The sequence below is a fragment of the Phallusia mammillata genome, unplaced genomic scaffold (genome assembly GCF_965637545.1).
Source record: "Phallusia mammillata unplaced genomic scaffold, kaPhaMamm4.hap1.1 HAP1_SCAFFOLD_243, whole genome shotgun sequence".
Taxonomy (NCBI): Eukaryota; Metazoa; Chordata; class Ascidiacea; order Phlebobranchia; family Ascidiidae; genus Phallusia; species Phallusia mammillata.
The window spans coordinates 189-20763 of NW_027648975.1; the positions used below are offsets into that span (position 1 = coordinate 189).

The 20575-nt window shown below is 35.6% G+C and overlaps 2 protein-coding genes across 2 annotated transcripts; one reads left to right on the top strand and one right to left on the bottom strand.

Moving 5' to 3' along the window:
- Positions 1-857: 857 nt before the first annotated feature.
- On the bottom strand, positions 858-5492 carry LOC145208402 (microfibril-associated glycoprotein 4-like). Its single transcript, XM_080078909.1, has 7 exons — positions 2901-5492; positions 2732-2815; positions 2499-2635; positions 1979-2075; positions 1480-1576; positions 1347-1414; positions 858-1178 (listed from the first exon to the last, which is right to left on the bottom strand). Exons 1-7 carry the CDS (start codon positions 3010-3012, stop codon positions 928-930), a joined length of 846 nt encoding a protein of 281 aa, XP_079935035.1. The 5' UTR covers positions 3013-5492; the 3' UTR covers positions 858-927.
- A 37-nt stretch (positions 5493-5529) lies between these two features.
- On the top strand, positions 5530-20572 carry LOC145208403 (prolow-density lipoprotein receptor-related protein 1-like; the record flags this gene model as incomplete). Its single annotated transcript, XM_080078910.1, has 20 exons — positions 5530-6153; positions 6574-6708; positions 6777-6896; positions 7871-8008; positions 8305-8448; positions 8745-8929; positions 9601-9802; positions 10101-10272; positions 11177-11337; positions 11777-11869; positions 12149-12295; positions 12542-12679; positions 13281-13431; positions 13804-13906; positions 14372-14586; positions 15582-15688; positions 17081-17199; positions 19049-19276; positions 19762-19921; positions 20471-20572. Coding segments are annotated over exons 1-20 (2998 nt in total), but the record flags the coding sequence as incomplete, so codon positions are not given.
- Between the last annotated feature and the right edge of the window lie 3 nt (positions 20573-20575).

A 20575-nucleotide genomic window follows, 5' to 3' on the forward strand; every position in this document is an offset into this window, starting at 1 on the left:
AATGGTAAAAAACTGTGACAGCGACCCTTCGATATTGTGTCTCATTGCCAATCCAATTCTTCATCAACTGATTTTGTTGCGACTAACTTTTTTTCTTTATTTTAATTTACCTGTACAGGCTAAAAAAGAATTTAGTATCAAAACCACCTATAAAGAAGAGCCTAAAATGTACATTGAGTAGACGTACATGATTGAGTTGCTCTCTTGTTTTTGCAACATTTATAATTAATTCTTTCTTGACAAATTTTGTTGAAAGTTTTTACGCGTAGTCCTTCTTTTCAAAACTTGCTTAATACAAATTCCGCATTTTAATTGTATTTCCAAATTTGTATATTTGGTTTTCTTTGGTACGACAAAAATTATTCCGTGTTTTTACCGATATTCAAAAAAATGTTATTGAGGCGATTAAAGTACGAAACTGCAGCTTGTTTTATTAAAGATTTGTTTCTTAGTTGTGTTGAGTTTTGTTAACATAATCGAAAAAAACAAATGCTGAATATGCTGGATTTGCAGACTTTAATTGTGTTTAAGCAGTAAATGTTGGTTAAAACTACATTCACATTTTTTACAAGTAAAAAAATAATGGATTGAACCACGATTCACAAAACGTTTAAATAATCTTCAGCAGAGACATGTACAAACAAGTGTATCAATGACTTCAGCGATGAAACGCAAAAACAAGTGCACTTACATGTATGAATGTGATTTATTGCGGTATGAGTAAACATAACAATGTCAAGGGCTATATTCCCAGAGCTAAAGAGAAACCACATGTACAAATTTAAAAAAAATAATTCCCCCCCCCCCGCAAGTTTTAAAATTCGTCCCTGGTTGGGAACCCCTGATTTTAAGTTTAACACAAAACATAATGTATGATGCAATGACCTTATAGAGACAGATGGGAGTGGTGGTCGTATGTAATGAAAACTAAGCAGTTTTCTTTCGGATTTTCATTTCCATGATCTTAAGTGAATACTTGTATCCACGAAATGTTTCCCAGTTGACCCCATCAGCATATGAAGTATGAGGCCCACCATGATATATACCGTTGGGATTGGCATGGTGGCACGCTCCAAACCATCCACCACCACCAAATTTTACAGCACAGTTTGTGCTATATATGTCTTGATCTTTGTCAAAAGTGGTAAATTTAGTACCGGTCGGTTCCATGCCGTCTCCTGTTTAAAACAAGTAGTTAATTTAAGCAGTAAAAACTGGAAAACTTAAAGTTGTATTTGCAAGTTTATGCAAATGCTTACCAATTTTTTTCTGCTCAAACTGTTTACGACATGTAGTGCCTCTGAAATAGGGATTTTTTTGTCTCTATACAAATGTAATGTTTATACCTGCGTCTCCAGTAGGTGGTTTGGCGATAGTCAAGCTGTAGCCAATTCCGGGTCCAACAGCAAATGATCTAGGAACCAAAAATTGTATGGGTATTACATTGCCCTTTAACCCCAAAATTACACCAAATCTCACGAGTATACAACGTATTTCTTCGCTCCATCAAAGTCTTCCATGTCAACCCTCATTTCATAACTGCCTGAACTTGTGATTCTATGAATGTTTTCAAGACCTAAAACAGATTTAGTACATGGTGTTTAATACATGGAAAAAACAGTAGGTCCGTTTTGGCGAGGACGTCTCAAAATGATGTCTTGGCTATTTCATAAATACTAAAACTGAAGACCAAACGCCGATTTTATTAGTTTGTATGCATCATAAAGAAAACGATCATAAAGGGTTATCACAAGTGGTGGGATTTAACTTTTTTGTCAGCCGGTTCTATCACAAAAGTCATATTTTTCAGCCGGTTCTGTTACAAAAAGTCATATTTCCATTGAAAGTAACCAGTAATGCTAACCGGTTCGCTGATCTCATAAAATTTCGTAGGACGGTTCTATAGAACAGGTGCGAACAGATGAATCCCATCACTGGTTATCTCTGTAAGTCGTTTTGGTCATTCTTAAGTACATACCCAACCAAAACTCCCCATCCATTGAACCAAATCCATTAACATAATCTTCCCACCCTCTTGTAAAGTTTACTGAACCGTCCATTCGTTTTTGAAATACCTGTGAAAATCGTGCTCAAAAATGATCCAACTTTAACTTTTTTTGTAATCAAATCGTTTTTTTAGTAATACTCAAACTTTTTTTTGATTTAAATGTGATATAAAACAATAGACAAATTATTTTAAACGACTTCAAAATTCTTATTATTATGTAATTTCCTTAGGAACACTATGCACGGACTTGAAAAGTAGTTTAATCATAAACATTACTGCCAAGGTAGTGGTGTATATAGAATACATCGTGTAGACGTTTCGACAATCTCTGTTGTCATCATCAGTACATGTTTCAAACATCAAAACATGTACTGATGATGACAACAGAGATTGTCGAAACGTCTACACGATGTATTCTATATACACCACTACCTTGGCAGTAATGTTTATGATTATGTTATTTCCATTGTGGAAACAGTTCACTACTTACCAGCCACCCACCACCGTCAGTCGTCAGATCACAGAATACCTCCAACGCTTCACCAAATGGATAAATTGTGTAAACCCCACTAGTGCCTGTCGGGTTTCGTCTTGAGATATCATCGCATGTTTTTGGCTTTACCAACCCTAAAATACAGTGCAGTCCCAAAAAGTGTCAAAATTGTTCGAACATTTGTAGCATTTGCAAAAAAAAATTACAAATTTCTAGAGCGCCCAACGTACCTTCGATATTGGCAAGTCTCAAATTCAATTGTTCTATAACTTCCTGCAGCGATACTCCTGGATAACCAGTGCCAGGGTAGTCACCTTTGAACGCAAATTTGGTGTTTAGCTGGAGTTAACAGAAGGAGATGTAGCGTTTTATGTTACCGTATACGCCAACGGTGCTTACCTTTGTCACAGTGCAAGCTGATTTTACACATTTCCAAGTTGACTTGACCATTCACAGGAATCAGGACCAGCAATAAACATACAGTCGAACAAATACATAATGTTGTCTTCATATTTTATACCCAGATTACTTCAGGAAGCCAAATTAATCCACATACAAAGTTTTTGTGTGCTAATACTCAAACGCCAGTCAACAATTCTTTTATACCTGAGGGTGGGCTTCAAACGTGCAATGAGATACTTGTTTTTGTAAAAATATCACGAGCTTATTAATTAAAAACGAAATTAAATTTTGAAGGTTGCAAACCCTATGACCACACTTCCTGAGTTTTTCGGCAGTCGCAAGAATTCCCAATGAGAATGCGATGAGACATTCTTGCTTGTCCAAAATTGCAATAATTCTTGCAAAAGTATACTCTACGTCTACGAGAACACAGTTGTTAAGAAACCATGCCCACAGCTTGCATTGGTCGTGAATTTAACAGTCGCCTACCCCTAGTTTATTTCCCGGAATCAAAGTGTCGCGCCTTAATATGATATTTTTTCATCCACCCTTGTTTCAGCTTAACTAAAATTTGTGAAACAAACCACCGTCGAATTCCATACTTTACTCCTGTGTTTACGTCGCTTCTTGAATAGGTAATTCTTGCACATTCTGTGGAGTGTAATTTAGGGGGTGCGAAAATTGGTCGGTGATTTGAAAGGGATGCAACAAGAAAAAAAGTTAAGAACCACTGCACTAGATTTAGTTTAGAACAACCAGCAAGTCAATGGTCTTCAATATGGGGCCTAGTGGAAAAATATATGCATTGAAGTTGAATTGAGTCATTATGAATTGGGTATATTTTGAAAAAAACTGAATAGCCAGTATATTTAACGGATATGTTAACTGTGCAAATTTAGCAGCGGCTGTTTACCAAATCATACAGCTCGTTTAACTTGGCAGCTCTTGAAGCTCACGAGGAAGTCCGGTGGTGCAACAGGGTAATTCAATTGCCAAATCCTGCTGTGAACTTTGCAACATTCATTTTAGTCCGTGATGTTTATGTGCTCTGGTTGTATTCTTCGCAATGCTGTACTGTGACTGGACAATCAAGTAGTGCAAGAATTGCACAAGACTGAATAGCAAAAGCTTAATTCGTACAGTGTAACGCAGTGGTTCTTAACCTTTTTATAACGGCCGAACCCCTACGATATTCTTCAGCCTTTGGTCGAACCCCAAAGTTACATCCTAGGTTTTTAACCTATTTTGGTTGGTGGGTCATAATTAGTTTTTGTTCAAACGTAGTGACAACATTTAATGTTTGTCATTTTGTTAAATTCTGACATCATAACTTAATACAAGCAACTTGTTTCATGATTGCTTTAATTCCGGCAGTTTTTAGTTTTTACCAAAATGAAGCATTGTCTTTTTACCATCTGTACACAAACATGAAAAAGATGAAGTAATAAGTTTTTGCTGCCAACAAGATTTCGTTGTTTTTCTGCTTACGAACAACGCGAACAATGCTCTTTGTTACGACAAAAATAAAATAAAACCTGAGTGCGTTCATAAGGGTTCATAACCATTATGCTGGGACGGCCGCATCGCAGATTCTTATTTCACCAACGGCCGCCATTTACCTGCTTATTTTTGTTTTAAAATACTTGGTTTATATCATGTATTTACCATCTAATAGTGCCCAAAAAGCCCAGATTAATTTCTAGCTCGGTGCATCTATAGATTGATGAGCTGCACAACGAGGAAATCAGTCTTAAGTGTTTATGATGTCATAATCTATATTGTGATGCTTGTGGTACCTGTTTTGTTCGCATTGTTGGCACACAAGAGGCACATATGGTTATCAGGCTGGTAATACTCTTTTCAGTACCACAAAAACTGTTTAGAGCAGTTTAAAACATCCCTGCCTAAGTTTAATTTTCCAGTGTTTTGAGATTGAGCGAATACAAATTGCCGTTTTGAGCGACTATAGACCCTAAAGTTTGACAAAAACGAGTATTTGTATTGTACTTCAAAAAGACCTTCGTCGAACCCCTGATTCGGCGTTGTCGAACCCCTGGGGTTCGATCGAACCCCGGTTAAGAACCACTGGTGAAACGCCATTATCCCAATGACTTGGTCACACTTGTTAGGAAACTCTACCCATTCTATTCAGTTGTATTTTAGTCCATTTTCGCTTATGTCAGCGTGTCGCTCTCAAAGGGAAGAAAAGAAACGAACCGAAGTTTCTACACTTGTGTGACGATTCCAGCATAGAGCACTAATTCCAGCAAGTATTAGTGCTCTATGATTCCTGGACTCTTTTAAGGACGGTGGTTTCGGTTTAATCTGCGAAGACTTTACGCATAACCCAATGTAACAACATCGCATAGCGTTTGCCATCAAAATTTCTAGCATGTTCTCCCAGGATCTGCACAATTTACATCATAAATTGTCGTAGCAATTTGCAAGTTTTCGGGTCCTAAATAAAATTATGGGGATTAACGTCACGGTTGGGTAACGATTACGTCACGGTTGGATGAGATCACTGTGGTACAGGAGTGACTCACGAATGTGCGAAAACGAAAAGCAACAACAAAAATACGGGATTAGTTTGTCCGTCTATCTTTCAATATGATACAGCATAAGAAAGCATGAAAGCAACAGAAGTAGGGTGTATGTGCTTTGGAATTCCACTGCATGAATATGAAAGAGTTTAGGATTTTTATTGATGTTTGTTTGTATTATTTCTCATTTGCTAATTGTGCGTATACGTTTAAAATGTACAACGTTTTTTAAACTTGATACACCTTTTTAAACCAAGTTCCACTTTTCATAAATCTTGAACTTGCATGTCTAGACTCTATTTGCATTTGATGTGTAAGTAATGTATGTGACTACTGACTACTGACTATGTGTTGACATTTTGGGTAATTTTCTGTTTTTCTTACTATACAGTGTGTCGTTGTTGTTAATATTTTTGGATATGGTGGAATATATAAGGTGGGACTATTGACGGCAAGAAAGATATTTTTGCATCAGCGGAGTAGCTAGTTCAAAAGAACTTTGTAATTCCACAACAACGTGGTGAACCTGATGTTTTCGAAAGAAGGACAATGCGTATCATTTACCATGTACAAAACTACAAGGTCAAGACAATTCCGAATCAGCAAACATAGCACAATGTGGGATATTTTCACTCTCTGTGCTGTTTTTGTTTTATGGCAAAGCATTCCATCTGTTGGGTCGCAATATTTTCCAGCCATTGCCACAGGTGCGTACATAAGTTTTAGGTCTTTGTTGATCCAGTTTGTTTCATAATTTGTCACATTGTGTGAATGTTTAAGGGGGAATTTGTAGTCAACTGTTGTGCTTTTTATCACTATAATTTATGTAATAAAGTATCATCTATATTGTAAGTTTTTTGTGTTAAACACCCGATTTGAACTGTAAAATGTCATTTTACATATTGAAACAATGAGTTATACACATGTAAAGTTTCACTTTTATATACTTGTATCTTTTTACTCTCCAGAGCAATACTTTGTGCTATACCATGATTCAAATGTTAGGCACTTACAAGCATGTACATTTTTACTGTTTTAAAAGACTATAATTTCTTGTTCCTTTTTGCTAAAAACTTGTTGCAATTTGTATTGGATGTCTGTTGTATGCATAATTATTTATCTTTCAGAGACCATTCCGACCAAGTCAAACTGCTCTATGTCAATGTTTACTTGCCATTATGGAATTAAAAAGTGTGTTTTGATGGAGTGGAGATGCGATGGAGAAACTGATTGTGATGATGGCAGTGATGAACAAGGATGTCGTATGTTATGTATTCGCATTTGATATGTTTAAACATAGAATGCGACTGATTTATTTGTTGCCTTTTAGCATCAAGCACATGCAAAGACAATCATCAAAGATGTGGTGATTATGGTGAATGCATTGCTCCTGGGTGGATGTGTGATGGAGATGTTGACTGCAAAAATGGTTATGATGAAAGTCCACTTTGTAAGTGCATGTGCTAAATGCAAATCTCACATCAATCATTACCAAATTGAAGTGAAACTCCATGCAAATAGTTTTGTTAAAACACTTACTAAAACTATCAATATTGTTTACCCTTACTTCAGTTACAAATATGGTTACCCCTGATCAGTGGTGCTTTGAAAGATGTGTATAACTTTATGATATAATTTATGAAAGACATAAATTTCCTCTCTTTAAACATCAATGCAAAACCTGTAATTATATTTTTGCTTTTATTATCTACAGTTATTTTACTCTACTAACAACAAACAATATTCTATTTTTGTGCCACAACAAAACAAAAATTTAATTTAGAATTGTTGCGATGAGTTATTCTTGCCCACAAACAGACCCAGCAGGGCTTAAAATGTCACTGTATGTTTTCAACACAGTTTAATCCTCTTAAAAGCAACAGTTGCGGCATTAGGAAGTAATTGTGTTTGTATCATTTCCTTATAATGTGGAAACGATGAAACGATCACTCTTCCTGTACTGCAACACGAATTTCTGCAATTGCAATACCATTTTTTAACTCAGCATTTACAAGTACCTAAGTTTTTGAAAGATCAAAAGTATTCTGTAACATTTGAAACTAAATATTGTTGTGGCTGTACAACTATGATAAATTGGCGAAAAAGCTTTTTTTTTGTGTCATATGTTTGTTTACAAATGCTGTGGGTAAACATGGGGACTTTCAATGTCTGTATAAATGTTACAAAATTTAATTAAACCAAAGCGAGTTTGCTTCATCCATGCCATGTTTTGATACTACTCATTTTCATGTAAAAAGTGTTAAGCAAAATTTTGGGCCATACAGAACTTTGATTTATTTCATGTTTTTAACCCAGGACTATAACTTTTTATGCCAAGTGGTTGTTTTATTCCTAAAAAGTTTTGAGGTTACCAACAACTTGTATTGGTTTCCTGTCTCAACAATCTGCTTTTCACTATCCCAGGTGACATTGACCCAATGTGCAAATACTATGGCGCTCCATGTCTCAACCAACCAGAAGTTTGTGTGCCTTATAATAAGCTGTGTGATGGAGTGGTGGACTGCCCAGCTGATGGCTCCGACGAGGGTGAACAATGTGCAGGTGTGTTTGCCGGTCACGCCTGTGCCTTTAATAAGGCCACTTGAAAAATGTTTGGAATTTATTTTGTGGTTTTGCTATGGCCTCTTTATAAATCATGTCATTAGCTTTGGAATGTGCATTGTGTTTAAGTGCAAATGCATTGAATTTCTGATTTTAAACAATTTGTCAGTCCTTAATTCATAATTCTAGGTGTGCCTTTTCTTTATTTCTAGCCCAAAACAACTGTTTATCTCTACTTTGGCAGGTTTGTACCATTTTAAGTTTCTAATGTATAATTTTGTCCACTTTGTTAACAGCATTCATAGCTGGCAGTCTTCTACAGTCAAAATGTGCCCAACTTGATTGTGAATACAGCTGCACAATGCTGCCAACTGGGAACGCCACATGTTATTGTGCTAATGGAACAATGATCAATGAGACTGATAAAAGAACCTGTATAGGTATGTGATTCCACTTTGTGTATTTTGTCTGTACAGAAGTAAATCAGAACTGCTAATTTACATATGAAAAGTTTAACTAACTTTTAAACAGTTTCAAAACAAAATTGTAAGTTGTGTAATCTGACTTAAAATGTTAGTGTTTTATAAAATCATAATTGTCTCGCTTTATGGAAAAGTTTTAAATTGAGGAATTGTTTTAATGTTATAAAATACCTAAATTTATAAATGTTAACAATTAGTCATAGTAGTATGCCAACTTTGTTTTTCATGGTTACACTGATCTGTTTATGTTTTAGTTGCACCACCATGTACTCTGATTAATCCATGTGAGCAAATATGCCAAAGTGCTGGTACTGGTTGGGATGTTATTTGTTCCTGTGAAATTGGGTTCGTCAGAAATCCAAACAACCCGAACTTATGTTTGCTTCCAAGTGATTCCATCAAACCTTACATGCTGATCTCAAGCAATGGTCATATTCTGGTTTGTTTTTTCATTTTTTTGTGTATCTTTGGCCATGCTGATATGCTCAAAAGTCACCATTTCTTACTTTTTTACTTGCTTTTTATATTTGTTATGTACATACATATGTATAATTATTATCTGTTAAAGTTCTATATTTGGGCTAATTATCCCTAAGGCATGGTGAAAGTTGTGTTGAAAAGAGAGGGAAAAAATGGAAATACTATTAAGAAAAAGCACATGTTCTAATATTTAATTTGTGTCGTCCAATCTTTTGGCAATTATTTGCCCTTTTTTAAATGGGTCCAAACAAACTATTAATAAATTAGGAAGCTTATCACATCAAAGGTTTACAACTAAAACCACTTGTTTTTACTACAAAATTGAAAAATACATTTATCATGGAATTTGATTTATGCTTTATGTTGATATCTGTTTGTTCAAAAAATACCTTTAATATCACTGATGATGGTTTGAGCATTTGCCGAAACATTTAAACAAAGAACCATGTCAATTTTTAAGTATATTTAAGCCGCTATTTTCATCATTAAACTTTTGATGTTGTTTTTTATTTATTTTAATTCCGTTAAATTTTGTAACTGTGATTACATTTTTTGGAATTTGATTATTTTTAAAGTCATTTCATTACTAAGCTTACTTCAAAACAGAGTTTAATTATATTTGTGTCATAGAATGTCAGCTTGAAAGGGCGGCAGAAGAAAGTGTACTCAGCTGGTCTTGGAATAAAAATCCACTCATTAGATTACGATCAACATGAGAAGGTGGCTTGCTGGATTGCTGCTCATTCTGATCCAAATCTCAGTCAATTTACCTGTGCCAATATGACAAACCTAAACCAAACTCAGGAAATTCATTTACCATATAGTGTTCATCGTAAGTTGGTTTACTCTTTTAAGGTTTGGGTTATGCCATTTAATTTTTCATGATGTTTCAGCCATTAGAAAAAACAACATATTATGTCCTTTACTTTCTGACACCTGACACTCTTGATATATGTTTGTTGACTGATCATTACATCATACTAATATTCTATCAATATATATTGTTTTTTCCTATTTATGGTTTTAAACTTTTTTATGGTCAGTAATTTTACAAAACTAAATTTATTTGCTGTCCATTTTGTTTTGCAAAGTTGAAAAATTCTGATTGCTTTTCACTATCTTTATTGCAGATGTCAATAAATTCAGGATGGACTGGCTGACACGAAATGTCTACTTTGTTGATAACAAGGACAATCGTATTTTTGTGTGCAACGTTTTTGCAAGTAACCCTGTTTGTGTGACAATCCTACAACTAAACACTACATCACATCTTCAAGGACTTGCCTTGGACCCATCTTCAGGGTAAATGTAAACATTGTCATCCTTCTTCTTTAAACATTTCAACATTTTTAACTCACATACCATTCAGAGGTTTTTGGACAGTGCTGCCACTTATATACAGAAAATCTTCAAATCTTAACAAGTATTAAATAAAATAACAGTCCATGGTGCACAGAAAAAACTAAAACTCATAAAAACATTGTTATAAGTATCATTAGTACAGTAATATATCATAGCATGCCAGCCCCATCGAACACTTTATACCACATCAAGCCGGTCTACCAAGGAAAAAATCTAGCCTGGGGTGAGATTAGTACCCACAACAAGAGTCTTTCATGGACTCATGCTTTACCATCTGGGCTACGCAGGCTCAGTGGTGAGCCGGAAAGTTAAATCACGTCCACTCCTCTCTCGTATGCTGCACAAGTCAGCTTCGAAGTAGGGGATCGCCACTTAGACCATTGATGTTTAGGAGACCGGATTGACTCGATACTATGATTTACTTATGAGCTTGCCATGATCGCTGGTCTGCATGAGCGCTTCAGGGCTGATCCCAATATGAATATATGTTCATCATAACTAGTACAGCAATACTTTGCAAAAATTACTGTTAAATGTTCAACAGCCTAGGAATGCTGCAAAGATTAAAATGTATGTGAATTAAAATGTATGTGGCACAATAATGTATTGCCGGAGCATAAAAGATTTCACAACTTTCAAATAATTACTGATTAAAGTCTTGTCAACTACAGTAACCTTGCATACAACCTGAAAGATAATTTCAAATGCCAAGTTATAAAAATGTTTGTCAATTTTGTGTTTTGTCAAACTGTGTACAATGTTTTGTCAAACTGTGTAGTCAAGTAGTTGTCTGTTAGTGAGAAGCAATGAAGAAAAACATGTTTTGTTGTAATGTGAACTGTAGACTGATGTTTTACACTGACTCTGGAAGTTCACCAAGACTTGAAAAGGCCAACATGGATGGCAGTAAACGGATTGCTATTGTCGATCGGAGCATTGTTCTACCACATGCTGTGACTGTTGATATTCATGGAAAACGAGTTTACTTTGTTGACACTCATAGTGGTAAGGCCTGATTATAATTTTTACTGTACACTGTATTTGAAAACTTTATTTATGTTTTAAATGTATGTTGGTGTAATGTTTTTATTGAGGTGATACCTTTTGATTTTATTCGATTTTTTTTCTTTACTAAAAAAAGTTTGTCCACCCATTTTTGAATGAAATGTTTGAAGTATTTGTATAATTTTTTTACGGATGTTAGGTATAGTCATGTAGTTGTGTAGTTTGTTCATTTGACTTGATAGCTCCAACATTTACCTCACAGTGTATATGCAAACCTTCTAGGTTATTTTTTAAACTAATTCTGACCTCACATTAAAACAGTTTTTGTCTGGTTTGCACCATTTTCAAACTACCGGTATATACTTTTTTTTTTAATTATTCCCATTTTAATACAGTTTTTCATTAACAAAATATTTTAGATGATTGTTTATTTTTGCAGACAGTTTGGAATCTGTGGATTATAATGGAAAACATCGGACATATATAATCAAGTCATCCAAACATTCATTTAATGATCTTACATATTTTAATGGTAGGTTTACCAACACCCAATCATTCCAGTTTACATGCTCCATAAATGTGCTGTCCGGCAGATATGGGCCTAAACTGCAACACTACTATGGTCTTGTAACCCGAAGTTAATAGCAAGAAAATAATAAAAAGTTTAAAAACATAATGAAAGCACCAAAAATGTAAAAAAACTTAGAGCAAAAAAAAAATAGTACAAATTTTTCTTTTATTTTTCTAATTTTTCATTTTCAAGATTTAGTAATAAATTGTTTAATAAAATCATGTTTTTGTTATTTTTCAGGTACTTTGTATGTGAGTGACATACAGAAGAAAAGCATAGTGAAAGTTGATGCTTGGCCTCCACATAAAAATATTACAAAGTTTGTTGGCGGAACAAAATATCCTTCTGCAATGGCTTTGGTCCATAGTTCTAAAGTTAAAGCAAAAGGTGTCTATTAAATTAATTCTAATATTAACAGTAAAAAGACTTCCATTTTTGGGATAAAGCAGATTTTTTTTTAATCCCAACAAGTGTGGTTAAACTATTACTTTTCTTCTTCATGCATCTAGTTAAAATAAATGACTATTGTACACTATTGTATTTATGTGTAATAATTGTTTTATAATGTATGTGACTACAACATATATATATATATATATTCAACTTAAACTATGTTTTTTTTTCATTTGAAAGAACCAACAAATGGTTGTACATTGAAGTCGTGTGAACAAATTTGCCTACTTCGTTCTTCTTCTGAATCTTCTGCCACATTTGGGACTTGCAGATGTCAAGCGGGCTACACATTAAACCAAGATGGTGTTACATGCAAAAGTAAATATGTCACCCAACATAACCAATATGATGTCTCTTTAAATTTGGTGATAGTCCTACACTTGGTTCTAAGGATCATTTCTTATTTTTTTAATGTATGGAAACTAACGGGTTATAAAAGCTTGTACAGATTTGCCTAGCTGTACATTCATCGAATAAATGATTACTCATTCTATCATGCTGCTAAAATCTTGTGTAAGTGGAAAGCCCCCTGAGCAGTAGTTCCCAACCTTTTCGATGAATTCCTCCCTCAACAATCCAAAACATTTTCATTCCTCCCTAATATACTACCTGGTAGATGCTAAATCATACAAAGATTTTTGAAAATTGGGTCTTTTATTAACTTCACAGGTCATTTTCCCAGAGCTTAAGTGTCTATTTACAAACCACTTGTTAAAAAATAAAGTAAATTCCTACTCTCAAGTGTTAAAATTCCTCCCCAGTTGGGAACCACTGCCCTAGAGCGTACTAAAGTCCAAAAGGCAACCGAAAAATTGTCTGTGAACTCTTGTTATGTATAACAAGCACGGCTGTCATCATGTTAATGGAGACAATTCATATACTTTTTAAAAAGGCGGTTTGGCAACTGTTATGTTTGCAGGACCCACTGGCGACCAGCGTTTTCTTTTGTTTGGAAAATCGAACCCCGGCGAGATTCGGGGGGTTTCCCTGTTTGCCGATCGCGACAACAACTTTTCTCCCATGGTGCCCATTGAGAATTTGCAAATTCCGCGGGCAATGGACTACTACAAGTTCGTTCTTATTTTTTTGTTAATTTCAAGCATTTTTGGTCGTTTTTTTTGTTTTAAAAAACGTATGCACGTCTTTTTGCAAGGAACTAAACCTTACCTATCAGTTTTTCCCATGTTTCTGATGCTTAACACAAATGTAATTTTTTTAAAAAAATCAGAAATATTTTTTTTTTTTATTTTAAAATTTGACTTTGAACTTAGGTAATACGTCATTCGCTTTTGACGACCCTAAAACCAAAACACGCCCCCTAATTTTTTTGACTGAATCTTTTTCGTTTGCATAATTAATTGGCGTTTATGTTTGCATATTCGCAACGCGGTTGTTACCTCCAAAGCGAACTGTTTTGTGATTGGCTTACATCTGTTGCTTAGAGACGAAGATGGACTGGATTGGGTTGTTTACTCGGATATTTCAACATATGAGATGTCTCGCAGAAGATTGCTGCCCGAAATCGGAGTTGAAGCCACTACTGAGGTGTTGCGGCATTTTTCTTTGCAATATATTTGTTTAAAATATGGTTTTTTCTACTTTTTTTTTTAAAACAAAACCCTTTTAAATTTTATTTTTTAATTGTCTATTTTTTGAGGTTATATATTTCCAATTTTTTTACAAATTTTTTACTGCTTGATATAACATTGATATCCGTATTGGGATCGAATAAAATTTACTTTTTTGTCAAAACCTGCACTTAAAATTTTGTAAATTTAAACTCCAAATACCCCATCATCAAAAGTTATTAAACTAATTTACTAACTAGACCACGTGAACACAAAAACTTTTTTTTGTGAGCATTCAGTGCGAAATTCTTACTCGATTTGCTTTTACCAAACCAAACAAACTCATTTCAACCAAAATCGCCTTTACGACTTGTGACCAGCACCAGCAACACACTGTAAACATTTACGAATTCATTTCTAAACAAGATTTCTTCCATGCTAGGTTCTTATAAATTCCACTTTCCACGACGTGGAGGGCTTGGCTGTAGACTGGATTAGCTTCAACGTGTATTGGACTGACGATGGCTACGAGACAGTCAATTTGGCGAGGCTTCCAAGAGCAACGTTGGTCGCATCGGATGATAATTACATGCGAAAGGTGCTAGTTCGTGGTAACCTGTCCCATCCAAGAGCAATCGCTCTAGACCCGATTGAAGGGTACGTTACCTGTATCGGATAAAAGTAACATGTCGTGTGTGATGTGTGTTGTTAACGTACATTGTGCAGTAGGGTTGACATAGATTGTTAGCATTAAAACGGACGTCTAAAGGTGATATAACATGTTTACAGCTTTTATAGGTGAAAACGCTACATTTAATTGTTATAATCAGCTTTATTATCAGGTTTATAGAGCTCTTCTAGCTAATGTATTTTTATTCCGACGTTTCGACGTCCTGTACAGGTCGCCTTCATGAGGGTAAATAACACTGAATGCGAGTAGTACTTGCGTTTCATTCTTTTTTCCTTTGTTTATCGTACACTGTACTAGTCGCATTCAGTGTTATTTACCCTGATGAAGGCGACCTGTATAGGACGTCGAAACGTCGGAATAAAAATACATTTGCCAGAAGAGCTCTATAAACCTGAAATTATGCCTGGCAGCAATAGCTTATATAACAGCTTTTAACACATGTTGGTAGAGTCTCTGATATGTTACTATGATTACAAATAACACATATGCGTTTTTCAATTTTTGTCATTACCCTGATGTATCGTATGGGATATCGAAACGTCTGCTGGAACCTGCTGGAAGAGCTACACTTTTTTTGATATGATTACAAATGTTCATACAAATAGAAGAAATTAGTAAACAATTTATCTAGGGAAAGTTTGTAAAAGCTGGTGGGATATTCAATCCAACCAATTGTTCTGGCTACCGTTTCATATATGTGACAGATTTGTATGCCCAAATCTCATCTTCATAAACAAACCCAGGAAACAATTTACTTGATATGTTACGTTTTCGAAATGTGTGGTAATTGAAGGGATGTCAATGTTAAAATTTTAGATTCTTACAACGTCCCATGTTTTAATTTGTATTTGTGAAACGTGTATTTTAAAGTTGCGTCGCAGTTGACTTTTTAAACTCCAACTTCATTTTACATACATGGAATAAATTTTCCTGCCCACCTTTAAATATTTTCCACTTGCAGAATGATGTACTGGACTCAGTGGCAAATGGCTCGTTCACACCCAGGTTATCATGGTAGTATTGAGATGGCATGGATGGATGGGAGCCACAGATCAACATTAGTATCAAGTAAGCTAAAGCAATTACTAAAATCGCCTCTATAGAGGCCTTTTTACATGTAACAATACAAAAACGTACACAACGAACTCTTTTCTACGATAATTATTTGCAATGTTTGGCTTGATTTGTATTACATTACTTCTGTTGAGAACGGTTTTGTAACATTTGGATGACAATATAAATGCTTTTTGTAATACTTGTTTTCTAACAATACGCTTCAAAAGTATCTTAATAGAGCATTGCGTGTTACTACAATCAGTTGACTTTTTTTGCCATATTGGGGCCCGTCATATTGAGACATGTTTCTGAACGCAGTGCGTTACTTCAAAACTTCGTTTAAATTCAACTTAAATTTTTTAGGCAAAACCGACGTTTTTGTTTTACAAATTGGCTATGACAGAAAATAATGTAGGTCCAAACTTGGATAGCTGGGTTGCTCAATTGGTAAAAATCACTAAGATTCCTTTTTTTAACTTTTGAATCTACATTTTAGAACCTAATCAAAATAAACTTCGAGTGATAAAAAGTGAAAAAAATCTAAAAGTTGCCCAAACCACGGATATAAAGCGTTCGTTTCTGAATTGAATTATCCCAGCGCAAACACGTTTTGCCTTTGCTCTCATTGGATAACCTCAAATTCTCGCACACCACAACATTGTATCAGGCGCCACGATATCGAGATCAGACGAACTACTTTGTTTACTCCCATTTACTAACAAGGCAATCGTCGCGTTGTTCTTAACCAATGATATATAGGCTCGGCAGGCTTGTGGTGTAAAGAGCAAAGACAAGATTTATTTGCCACGCCTCTTTCCATTATAGAATCTCTGATTTATTAATGGTTTCATTACACTTGGACCTTGGCCCTATTTCTGTGTCACTAAAATTTTTCAAAATTAATCTGAAGCACTGTGCCGTAATACACCACGGTTCGAATAAAAAAAATGCGAAACACGTTTACTATGGCGTCTTGCCACCAATCTACGGTTATAAGCAGGCTAGAAATCTGGGCTCGAAATTTAAAGTTAAGTCCTAAACCCGGCCCGAACCAGTTTTAGGAAAAAAAAACGAAATATTAACCAGGCCCACAAAGTGGTAAATTGCGGTAAAAATGATGCCAAGCCTGTTTCTATTATGCTCAAGCCCGAACCCGATCCGAAAAGCCCGGTCCGACGTAGAAATCTGTACCAAACATCATATACACTCCTTTCAAAACATACACCGTATTGACAACACCAGTAAACAATTTCACCACAACAAACCGGTAATTAAGCCAAGCGTTCGCACATACAAGACTTTCAAGGGCACGTCACTCCAAATCCATTAGACTCTATGTAAGACATCGTATTAGGAAATTGTTTTTCAGCGGTCAAACGCTAATGCAAGTTTATCACTTTGCAGGCGAAAACATCTTGTGGCCGAACGGTCTTGCTTTGGATTTGGAACGGCGACTTCTGTACTGGGTAGAAGCTTACTACGACCGAATTGAGTGTATTGGTTTGGACGGTAAAAACAGAAAGGTACGTGAATTAGCTGAAGTTGTACAGTTTTTATGTGGTTAACCCAGTGGTTCCCAACCTTTATCGACGAATTTCCATTTTCATTCCTATAGTAGATGCTAAATACAGAGTAATTTAAAATTTGGATTTTTTATCAACTTCATACGTTATATTCTCAGAGCTAAAGTGTCTTATTTACAAACCACATGTAAAAATTAGTAAATTCCTCACCTCAAGTTTTAAAATTCCTCCCGGTTGGGAACCACTGTAAAGTTGCGTGGATGAAATGATTCGATTTAAGTGCCTGTTTGGTCAAGTGGGGTTAGAATTGTGGGTTCGTATGACGTAAATGCATTAAGGACGTAACAATTTAAGCGTGACGTTTCAGTGACACATTCAAGCAAGCTTTACTTCGAAATGTCATTTTCTTAAGAATGCGGAATAGTGAATAATAGGCCTATCACATTTTCATCACATACGAGAGGCCGTATTACTGTGAAAGATACTTTTACGATATATTTAACGTATTTCACGGAAATAGTTTGCTACATTTCAGCGGTTTTAAAATGCCTTATGATTGAAACAAATCAACGAACGTAAACAGGACATTAGTGCATTTTTTACTGTCCTCAAGTTATATTTAATCAAGAAAGAGCAATTGTTTTCCAAACACTAGGTATGGTAGCCCTACTGATGTTCAAAGAGATAAATCCTTAAAAATTATGTTAGGACAGTTGCATAGACCTCCCAGTGTCTTTTTTTACCAAACTTTGGATAACGCTTTTTGACAAAGTTTCACACGCCAAAACACTTAAAGTGAATACTACTGGTTGAGTAAATTCGTTCCTTTTGTCATAGGCAGTGCTTTTCCGTGGTGTAAAGTAATTCATCAGCCATTTGTTGCAAAACAACCGTACGTTATACACAGTAGCAGTGTTTAAGTCAGGAAAGACATCTTGACATTGCATGCTCGACCGCACTTAACATAACCACCCGCCTTTTTGCATCACAATCCCACCATTGTTATCAAGTGACCTATAGGTTGCACGTCATGTCGTTTTAGCGTCGCAACTCGACCCGAGGTATGGCCAACTTGAAGCATTTTTGTCACTGATGAATCTTGTATGTCGTGTACTTTGAATGTTAAATTCCTGCAAGTGCAAACTAATACATTCATGGGTGTAAGTTAAGTCACAACGAGTGCTCAAACGTCACGAGTGAAGGACCTGATATAAAAAATAGGTGCACCACGTCTAGTTAGCTTATGTTGTTTTGTTATTTGCTGCGTAAAACATCTTTTTAGCGCTTCATTATCATTATAGAGTTGTAGATCGGGCCGTGTTTGGCCTTAGGAATTTTTTACCAACGGACTTGACTCGTGCCTGACTTCACATTCTATGTCTGTAATTTTTTTAAAATATAAATTACCTAGCTAAGTACCTGGTTGCTCTCCTTAACTTTTTTGTTTTAACCATCGTTTTGTCCATTGTGTATGTCTTTTTTATTATAGGCCTGTCAATCAAACTTATGGGTCAAAACGGGGTTTTCAAAACCGATTCGGGTTCGGGCTTCAGGCTCGAATTTCGGCTGTTCCACCAAACATTACTACCATTTTACTATTTTCGAATTAAAATGTTTTTTTTTTGCTTACATGACCCCTAACGTTATGACTTTCTTTAATTTTGGCCAATTGGACATTTTTTTGTTTTTCACTTGTATGGCCATTGTCAGTATATGTAAAAAAATAAATTTAACAATGTTTGGTTCAAATTTTAACAATTAGATAGCTTTGCCAGAAAAGTGATTCACAGCATCTGAATTGAGGTCGTCTTTACCACAAAAGTCTATTAAAACAATTTTTTTCTTGCAGGTCATTCTTACGGGGAATTTTGATGGCCACCACAATGCCCTTAGTCACCCTGTCTCAGTGGTGCTGTATGATGATGTGGAAAACAATACGCGTTATTTGTACTGGTCTGAATACAGAGCTGCTCAAATTTATCGTCTTAACCTCGACTTGGCTCTTACCTCAAGTGACGGTCACGTGCCAAACAGTGCGATGACGTTGGTTGCCCAGGACAACCCACCAATGCTGGAGGTCGGTTGGTTTTTGTGTTATGTATTTAAAAGTGATTACATTTAGTAAACAACCGAAAATCGTTAAAAAATTGCGTGGGGAACAACTAAATCGTGTGAAATTTTTAGGTAAAATAACTTTTAAGCTGCAGACAATGCACACTGTTACTACTTATAAGGTCTCATTAGTGAAGCCGGTTACGGCTGTATGAGCTCATGTAGCCCCTTACGGCACTTCAGTTTGTTGGGAGCAGCAAGCTGAAAAGCCATGCCTTACCAACCTGTTCGATGCCACAACTGGGCTTTAGCGGCAGAAGAACTGGTTTACAATGCCCATGTAATTGTTTTTGGAAACAAAGAATCAATTTATATAGGTCGAAACAGTGTGCACTGTCTGCAGCTTATCATATATTGGCTCGGCGTTTTAGAATAACTTTTGTTCGATGGAGTAGTTTTGCTCATATTTTTGTTCTAAGTAGCTCCTTCAAAATTTACATTTGTTTCTAGATTGTTCTCTTTGATCCAGCCAAGTTAACAGGCAGCAATCAATGTTCCGAATCACGTACTCGTTGCAGTGACATTTGTGTTCCTATCCCTGAAGCACCGAATTACAGATGCTTGTGTCCAGATAGCAGAGAACTTACAGCCGACAACCACACATGCAGAGGTAGGGTGTTTACAAAAGGCATCAATGTGGTTTGTACATAAGTAAGGCTGCAATGGGTTTACTATACGGCAGGGGTGGGCGTTTTTTTAGGGTTTAGGTCAAAGTGGAAACGTAGGATTATTTGTATGTGTTTTATCTGTTATGTGATGACATACTGATGTAAAGAAAAACAACCGCTTAAAACCAATTACTTTTTCCACATATTATCTTGACGACATTTGCATCATAAAAAGCGTAAGAAAATAGTCTGGAAATACAGAATTGCAGAAGCATTATATTACGAAGCACTATTTTAAAATAATTAATTAAAAAGAAAATGAACGACAAATTTAAGTCCAAAATTAGTCTGTACAAATTAAGTGTCCAAATAGGTTGTCAACATACGTTTTAAGTTAAACAAAGTTACACTGTTGTTCGGCCGCAACTGCCTATTCTACTTCATTTGCGCATTTCGGAAATCAAGCCTACGACTTATACTGTATTTCTGGCTGATAATTTTAGAGGTTTGCGTCTGAATTTTTAATTTTCATTGTTAAATTGCTTTATCAGACAAGTTGAACTACACCGCACCTTCACCGTGTAGAGGCGACAACTTCGAATGTAGCAACGGTCTGTGTATATCACAAAAGTGGGTGTGTGATGGTGACCCCGATT